At 21.4% G+C, this 10,100-nt stretch overlaps 1 protein-coding gene across 1 annotated transcript; it reads left to right on the forward strand.

Moving 5' to 3' along the window:
* The first annotated feature begins 567 nt into the window (after positions 1-567).
* Positions 568-7,081, forward strand: LOC122714985 (MATH and LRR domain-containing protein PFE0570w-like). Its single transcript, XM_043936825.1, has 2 exons — positions 568-6,540; positions 6,839-7,081. Exons 1-2 carry the CDS (start codon positions 769-771, stop codon positions 7,079-7,081), a joined length of 6,015 nt encoding a protein of 2,004 aa, XP_043792760.1. The 5' UTR covers positions 568-768.
* Positions 7,082-10,100: the final 3,019 nt, after the last annotated feature.

A 10,100-nucleotide genomic window follows, 5' to 3' on the forward strand; every position in this document is an offset into this window, starting at 1 on the left:
TATAAAAAAATAATTATAAAAATATTCGTTGAAAATTAAATTAATAAAAAGTTTGTGAATAAGACATTTCATCTAAAAAAAATTTCGTGTGAGAAATATGATTGGTTAATTTCAATTAATTCAAAAAATTCATTAAAATAAATATATATAATATTTATAAACAAGATAGTACAATAAAAAATTTCTCGTATCCTATCTTATGATTTTTAACCATATAAATATAATATATTTGTAACCAATATTTTATAAGAAATATTAAATATAAACTATATGCTAATTAATTTGAAAATTTTATTAAAAATTTATTCAAAAATTTATTTAAATATTATTATGTATCTTTAAATTTATATAAACTTATGTAAATGTATATATATATATATATATATATGTATATTATATTATATATTATATAAATTTTTATTTTATTTTTTTAATATATGTTGCAACATATTTTATATATAGTTATCATACCATTCTGTGTATGTCAGACTTAAAATAAAATGTTAGCAATTGATTTTTATGCATAGCATGTTGCTCACTTGAATATGATTGATTCATGTTCGTAAATATAAATATGTTTATAATTTTTAATTTGTACAATAATTCATTTTTTAAGTAATATAGTTACGTTCTACGTTAATTTCATTGTGTTTGACAATAGGAATTTTTGATGAAAATTAACATTCATTTAATAATTGTCCAAAAAAAGTAAACGCCATTATTATCTCAAAAACCAGTATATAAGTACAAAATATAAAAAAAAAAAACATGAAAAATAGTTCTTATACGTTAAGAAAAAGATTTAAAAATGATACTATGGACCAATTGTCAAAGAAAGAAAATAAATTACAAGTTTTATATAAATTGTGTAAGCCAGTTTATGTAAATATCATAAAATTACCAATAAATAAATCAGAGATAAAAAAATGCTGTGAAAAAGATTCATTTATAACTCAAATAAAAGATATATCAAAAAATAGAAAACGAAAAACTAAAGATTATGTTAAAAGAATAAATTCCAAATATAATCAATTACATCATTTATGTAAATCAAAAACTAAAACTAAATCTCAAAATGTATTATTTTCTAAAGAAACAAAAAATAAAGATAAAACATTTCTTATAAAGAATTTATCAAAAGACATTAAGCAACCATGCATAAAATTACACAAAATAGATGAAGTAATCAATAAAATAGCACAAACATTTGCAAAAACAATTTCAACTAAAGAATGTGCAATAAATAGAATAGATTGCATGAAAGAAAGTCAAACTGAATTAAATACATTTATTGCAGAATCAGTAGAATTATTATCTATAAATACTGATAAAAATGAATATGTTAAAAATCAAGAAACTGAAAATGCAATAATTAATCCTTATGTAAATAAAATTCTACAATCAAATGAGTGTAATGAAAATAATAATAATAAATCTTCTGATTCTGAAATTATAAGAATTACTAGAAAAGAAAATTTCAAAAAGAAACGTAAAAATGATATGAATGATGATTATGATAATAATAATAACAATGAAAATAACAATATACATAAAATTACTTTAAATAAAATAAAAAGATTGAAAAGAAATTTACCAGAGAAAACATTAGAAATTAATATAGCACATGAAGATGTTAAGAAAAAATATATAGATGAAAATCCAATGTTGCAATTAGAATCATTAGATGTTACTAATGAATTATTTAATCCATCAGATAAAAAAAATTTAAATATAAAGGAAAATATAAATATATCACAACAGGAATTAACTATATTAAATAAATTATCTACAATATATGATTCTGATGATGAAAACAATGATCTTGATCAAAACATACAAGAAGATAATTCCAATTTTATGCCTTTAGAATTAAATCTTATAAGTATTATAGAAAATGATACTTCTGTAAACACAAAAAATCATGATATTATGACAATTGAAAAACCAATTTTAAAAGATAAATATATTCAAAAATCAATACAAGAATCATTTAATTCTAGTAGATATTTTATACAAAAATATAAACTTTTTAAAGAATTAAGAATCTTTTTAATAAAATTTGATGCTTTGAAAAACTTTAATAATAAATATTCAGCTAAAGAAATTGAGAAATTGATAGAAACATATATAAATTCTTCAACAAATTTTAATATTTCAAAACTTCAAAAAAATAAAAAATCTATAAATAAAATGTCACTTACATTTAAAAATGCTAATGTTAATTCTGAAGAATCTATAAATCATATTTCAAATTTAAACATTTGTGAAACTGCAAATAAAAATATTTGCATAACTGCCAAAGAAATACAAAACATAATTGAACCATTATTAATTTTTCCAAAAAAATCATCTTTAAATTCAATTAATAAAGAAAAAGTAAAAAAAGAGGAAAATTTAGAAATTCAAAAAACTTGTCATAATTTAACAAAAATATTTGAAAACAAATCTGAAGAAAGATTTAAGCAAAATAGAATTAATAATTCAGAACAAATATCAGATTTACTTTCGATTACTAAACCTATATTATCTTCTTCACATGAGTCTATTAATGAAACTTCTAACTTATCAAATGTATTTGAAAATACTGTTAATATTAAAAAGTCAATAAATATGTTAGATATAAATTCTGTAACAAAATCCACTAATGAAATGTTATGCTTAAAGGAAAAAATAGTAAATACTTCTCTATGTAAACAAAAATCAATTTCAGAAAACATGAAAGTTAATACACATATTAAAGATACTACAAAAAATGTTTTAACTTATTACTCTTCCATGATATCTCCAATAAAAGATAAAAAACTTAAAGATAAGAAAGAGACTAAAATTTCTACTTATAAATGTATTGTTTGTGATCTTAATTTTAAAGAATATTCTGATTTGCAGTCACATTTAATTATTCATACACAAAAGCAAAGTAATACTTTATCAAGTATGTCGAAAAATATTAATGAATCGTCTGAAAAATCTCAAGAAATCATAACTTGTTTTTCAGAAATAGAAATGTTAGAATCACCAAAAATATCTGAACAAAAAAATACGGAATATGTGTCAAAATTTGTTACTAGTGATAATAATAAACAATCAAAGAAAAAAGATATAACAAAAAATTTAATAAATAAAGAGAAAAAGAAAAAGATTGAATGTATTAATAATTCAAATGAATGTAATATTTGTTTACAAGATTTTCTAACAAAAACTGATTTGGCAGCTCATATTTATTTACATACAGAAAATGAATTGCAACAAGCTTATAAAGTTGCAAAACAAAAATCAAATGAGAATGAAAAGACAAAAAATAAAGAATTTAAACAAAGCAAAACTAAAAAATTTATTGATAGCAAAAGTAGTATAATATCTAACACAATTCAAATAAATGAAAAAATTAGCAGTAAAGAACTGTTACGTGTACAAGAATCAGATAAATCAGATAAATTAATTAGAGAAAATTCTAAAATTAAAGATATAAAATTCACTGCTTTCAAAGAAAATGATATGCAAAATATAGAATTACCAATGAAATTAGATAAAGAGAAAATAAATAAAATAGAATGTAGCAAAAAATCATTTACAATATGTGAATGTCACAATAAACCAGGAATCAATGAAAATTGCTTACAAATTGAAATAGTTCTTCTTTGTCACACTTGTAGAGTGTTATATAGAAGTATAAAATGTTTTGAGACTCATTATCGTCTTCCTGAATATGCAGACTGTAATCAGAATTGCTTAAACAATGGTCGTTCTCCAAATTTATTTTGTGCTACTTGCGGTATGATATTTAATTCAGTTCAAGATGTACGTCATCATTTAGAAATACACGCTCGTTTTAAAAAAAATTCTACAATGGAATTTCGATGCAACATTTGTAAAGTTATATTTTGTGGAATAGGAACTCTTTTCTATATTCATTGGTCAAAACATGCAAGAGATTCTTTATGGATGGCTAGTGAGCAATCATTTCCAAAGAATTCTATAATAAACTCAAAACTAAAAAAAAATTCTTCAATGAATTTAAGTATATCTACAGAAGATTATATTCAAGTTGCAGAATATGTTTGTAACAATTGCAAATTACCTTTTATTAATGAAGATGATTTAAAAGAACATATTCAAAAATGTAATAAATCTAATTTAGTTAAAAATACAACTACTATAGAGAACTCTAATAACATTGTTCAGACACATTTGACAATAAAAGTAACTTGTAATTTATGTGATAACTCTTTTAAAAAAAATGAATTTTATAAGCACATAAAAAGTAAACATAATTTTAGTGATCCTCAATTTCTTTGTGTATCACTTGCAACTGCAAAATTAGTATTTATTTGCAGTATTTGTATGGTAATAACTGAAAATTTTTATGATTTTGAGGATCATTGGTTGACGCATAATATAATTCATGTAAATTTTACTTGTATACATTGCAATACTAAATATCATAATAGTTTAAATTCTTTTATAGAACATGCTAAAAAACATAAAGAAAGTTATAATATGTTGTCCTGTATAGTGAATTATGAAAAAGCAAAATTTATTTGTGAATTTTGTAATATTGGTTTTGAGTCTTCTCAAAATATGCAAGAACATATTACTATTCATAAACAGATATATTTTAAAACTGATCAAGTTACAAATCATAATAATTCTGCATTATTATCAAAAAAAAATCATACTTCCAATTTTACAGAAATATCAACTGTTGAGAAACAGATAGAGAAAACATCACAAATGAAAACTCAAACAATAAAAAAAATAAATAAGATTTGTTCAACAAAATCTGGTATAGACAATGATACTGAGAAATTAATCAAGATACTAGAAGGAAATGAAGATGATTCTGAGATAGTAATAGATTTGATAAACCAATCAGAATCATTAAATGATGAAAAAAGTAAGGAAAAAGAAATTACTTCTAATACTATATTAGAAACGTCTTGTATTAATCAAACTAATATAATGTTGAAAAATAATATAACTAAATCACCAGTAACAAGTCTAAATGTTCAAACATCTTCACATTTTATAAATTTAGAATCTTCTCCAAATATTTTAAATTCACGAACATTTAATTCAAACGTTAAATGTACGAATGTTTTGCAAGATTCAGATATATCTTCAAAAAAGATTAATAATGATAATAATCAACTTTTGCAAGATTCAGATATATCTTCAAAAAAGATTAATAATAATGATAATAATCAACTTGATCCAAAAATTAAAACAACAGATGATCAATTAATCATAAAGAATATACAACCTATTCTTCAGAATAATGAACCTCAGGATATAGTTTCAACTACAAAAGAATTAGAATCAGTTTTGAAAACATTATTAAAATCAGAGGAAGAAGAAATTCCATCAAGAAAAGGATTCTTAAGAGTGAAAACTCTTGCAGAGCTTAGAGATCCTGTAAAATTAAACAAACTTGATGATCATGTTATTGAAAATGCTGGTGATTCTATCAATCATTTTAAAAGTCATAATATTTTGAATGAAAATGATAAACAACATAAAATTAAAGAAAAAGACTTATCTTCAAAACAATTTATAGATTTCACTTCGAACAAATTTGAGAAATCATTATACGAAAAAACAACGCAATCTCAAAAAAATTCAAATATATTACCATTGTCTTTATCTAATTCAAATTATTCACAATTAAATGTCTCTGAAATTCAACCATATAATACAGTAATAAATAATCAACAACAGCAGCGATTGCAAACGAACATAAATCAAAATAAATATTCATCTTCTCCACAAGAAGTAATATCAGAAGTAACATCAGTATACCATAAAAATTTACCAGCTTGCAATATTGCTCGAACGACTACAACTATACCACATTCTATTTTGAAGAATAATGATGGATCTAATAAAATTGTAAAAACTATTAATGTACAGCAAAATGTAAATACAGCACATCCAACGTCTTCTTCTATTAATAAAAATGATCAAATGTCTTCTTTCAATAATACAATTAATTCAAATCAATATAAATGTCATTATTGTGATTTTTGTACAGATGATTTATCAAACTTGTTAAAACATAATTTACCAGGTAATCATATTAGCTGTGAAAAACAATATTTGCAACATAATGAACAGAATAAAAAACTCAAAGAAGTTGATAATTTACAAACAAAGACAATTATGCAAAACCAAAATTCAAGTTATAAACAATTTCAACAATCAAATATAAATCAATCAGGAATTAAATATACTTCTTTGTCTACATGTTATCAATATCCTTATATTGCTACAAATAATTCAGATAAAAGTACTCCAATGTTTAAGCAAAATCAGCCAATAATAACTAATCAATCAATAACAGAAAATGTTTCTTCTCTTTATTATAAAAATTTAAATCATAACGCTGGTGGAATATCAATAGTGATGAATCAAGCTGCTCCTGCTATACAGAACATACCAACAATAGATTTTATACAACAACCAACACAGCAACAAATATATCAATCACAAGTTTACAATGAACCAACAACAATTATAGATGCTCAATATATGCAGCAATCACAGGTATATTGGTGATTCCAATCATACACGAATAATTAATTTTTTGAATTGGATTATTTTTGTGGATTTCGTCGCTTTGGAAATAATATGTAATAATTTTATTAATATGGATCAAGACAACCCAACAATGATTTTAATTACAAAAATTAATTTGTAATTTTAATTTTGTAAACCAAAATTGATATTATTTAATCTATTATAAGCGGCGAATAGATCTATTTTTCCAATTTAAAGAATTATTAAAATCATTCTTAGTATCATATATATTTTTATTTTTATTTTCTTAATTCTTTACTTACAGAATTTAGTAAATTTTTCTGATGTTTACCAAATGACGAGCAATCAGTATGAAGTAACTAAGCCAAATGTTACAACTTATGAAATTCGATACATATGTTCTTATTGTACGAAAAAATTTATTTCTGAAGATTTATTGCAGTTGCATATGAATATTTTTCATAATTTTGTATGTAATATTTGCAATTTGCGTTTATATAATTTCAATGATTTTAATCTTCATAAAATTAAACATACGATATATTAAGTTTAAAATGTTACTAATTTAAAATAATAAATATAAAATATTAAGAGATACATTTATAGTTTGATATTTATACATAAACATTGTATAAATATGTGAAAATTATATATCTTAAAGATATAATTGTAATTGCATGATATATAATTTTCTGTAAAAATACCATATTAAGCTGTAATAATTATTAATTAATAATAATTATTAATTAATTATGCACTGAATGAATTAAGTAATAATTTAATATTATATTTTTGATTTTATTTATAAAAAAATATATTTTAATATTTTATTAATAATATTTTCATAATAATCTAAATATCTTCATTATTGTAAAATTACATTTATTTTAATAAGGTTTAATTTTTAATAATATTTTATCATCACATCATATTTAAATAAAAAAAATATATATATAATTAGATTTAAATATATTTCATATTTAAACGATATGATACAAATAGCATATCATATTGGAATATACAGTAAAATAAAATTTTAATTACTTTTATATTAAATAATTTATTTAGTTCAAATTTCATTATTCTAATAAGAAATCGTAAGATATGGGGAGAATCAACTATTATTATATAAAATTTACTTACATATATAAACTATTTGTCTTCTAATAGATTCAAATAAATAGTATTCTATTGTAATTAGATGAGTAATAGTATTATATGAGATACAAAATATTTTTATATCTTTAAAATATTTCCATTATAATTTTAATTGTTAATATCGATACCAACGAATAAATATTATGAAGAAAGGAAATTAAATAGATGATTTTTAAATATGAATAAATATTAAAATAATATACATGTATTTCCCTTTATTCGGCACTTTGAGCTTTATATTTTTTTTTTTTTTTTACAATAATGTTTCGATTTTTATAATCGACAAAGTCATAAATTGAGATACAATCATTGGAAACATATTCCGATATTTAAAATGATATATATTAGGATATAATCATTCAGAAATAAATCGATTTGAATTGATGATTAAAGTTAATTAATATGCTTATACTGTCATTTGTCGTTATTAAGTCCTTGAAACATTATTCATCTACCAATTATTAGGTTATAGTTTTTCCAACAATTGTATTTCAATTTGTGCAATTACGGTAAACATTGGATAAGTGCTTGAAAATCAAAATCCAAATTAAATATTAATGAACAAAAATTTATATCGATTAAAATTATAAATTTCTTTTATAAAAAAAATAAGCGAAAAAGAATAAAGACTGAAAATAAACATATGGAATGTCATAGTGCATTAAATAAATATTTACGCCCAATAGTTAGATTTGACAACTTATTCAATGTTTACTATATTGAAGTACAAGTACAAATAAGACAATAGTTACGAGCAACCAGAAAGAAATAATTTTGCATTTTCTTATGCTTGCTCTTAACTATTGCAAAGAATGATTTTTACGTGAATTACTACTTGTAAAAGTTGGAATCTCATTTTATACATTTTATGTACTTTTTTAAAGTTATTAGCAATTCGAAGGATTTCTATAAAGATAAGCAAAAATCACGTAACTTGAAGTTAGATGATAGAGAAAAAAATGGAACTTTTAATTACGCGATTTTTTCTTTTTGTAAATTAATTAAAATATTCAAATCCTACGTTTTGCTCGTAACTTGTATTAACGCTTCGAGCTTTTAATTGTATTTATTAATCTTACGTATTATGTATTAATCTTAGTTTTTAATATTAAATAAAAAAAAATTATAAATAATTATGAGAATGAAAATTTAACAACAAAAATAATAATATTCATTTAATAATAAATATTTATTATTAAAAATATGATTTTAAAATATTGAAAAGGAGCTCGAAGCGTTGATTATTACACGAGTTGTACAATCCTATTTGAGCGAAATGTGATGAAAAATATTCTTTATAATATTTGGAAAAAATATCCATATCGATCTTGAATAAATTAAAATATTCATAAGAAAAAAACTTATAAATTTATTTCATCATATAAAGATATTAGAAATTTATTTCTTTTTTTTTTTTTTCAATTGGAAATGAAGAATTGAGTTTAATTTAAGTTAAAAGATTGTTTAATTATGCCCAATAAGGGTTGAATCGAGACAATCGATTACGATAATAAACGATCCTTAAAAGGCAAGCCTATATAATTTATTTGTGTATCGGTATTATAAGCGTACGTATGCAGTACACTTTCATTTATCCTAAAATTTGGCACGTGATTCACGTTTCAACACAATTTATTTATTGTGTCGGCAACTCGAAAGAACAAAATGTTTTTCATATTCATTTTACAGTGCATTTTACGTGACGATATATGATATAAAGCTAAATGTTAATGGAGATTTATACTTAAACTTTGAACATAAAAGGCGGAAGGCTACTCACTATATCGTAACTATGTATTTGAAAATCTTATAAAAGAATAAAAAAAAATCAGGTTAAATAACAATTAATTTTAAATTAAGCTTTAAATTTGATTTTAAATAAGGTTTTTTTATTATGGATTAAAAAAAAAAGAAAAATTAAAAAATTTTACTTAAGCTAATTTTAATATTAATTCTTTTTTGTTATTCATAATTAAAATTTAAAATCAACGATGAAATTCAAAAAAGAAAATGAAATTATAACATAAATAGTAATAATTTTTAAATACGTAAAAAAAATCGCAAATACATAGTGCGAATAGTATATTATATTATGAATAATTCTATCTTAACGATTAAGTATCACTATGAAAGACCATAGGGATCCTTCACGAGGCTTGTCCCCCAGGAATCGATTGTTAAGTTTCGAATCCTTTTCTGTATATTTTAATAATACTGATATAGGTTTTCGACGTTCATCTCCCGACGTTTATAAGATTTTAATCATTGTTTTTATAAAAATACGGAAAATTAAAAAATCGACATTCTATAGCATATAGCAAAAAAAAAAATTAATAATAATAATAATAATAATATAAGATAAGATATAATGGATAGATGAAAAAAATTGAAATTATCATCTTATATTG

Source organism: Apis laboriosa, unplaced genomic scaffold (genome assembly GCF_014066325.1).
Source record: "Apis laboriosa isolate Shangri-la unplaced genomic scaffold, ASM1406632v1 scaffold34_cov151, whole genome shotgun sequence".
Lineage (NCBI taxonomy): Eukaryota > Metazoa > Arthropoda > Insecta > Hymenoptera > Apidae > Apis > Apis laboriosa.

Bases quoted from the DNA above. Each gene is read 5' to 3' on its own strand.
- LOC122714985 (XM_043936825.1), top strand. From the start codon at position 769: ATGAAAAATAGTTCTTATACGTTAAGAAAAAGATTTAAAAATGATACT. The intron at 6,541-6,838 runs GTATATTGGTGA...CTTTACTTACAG, and splicing joins AATATATGCAGCAATCACAG to AATTTAGTAAATTTTTCTGA.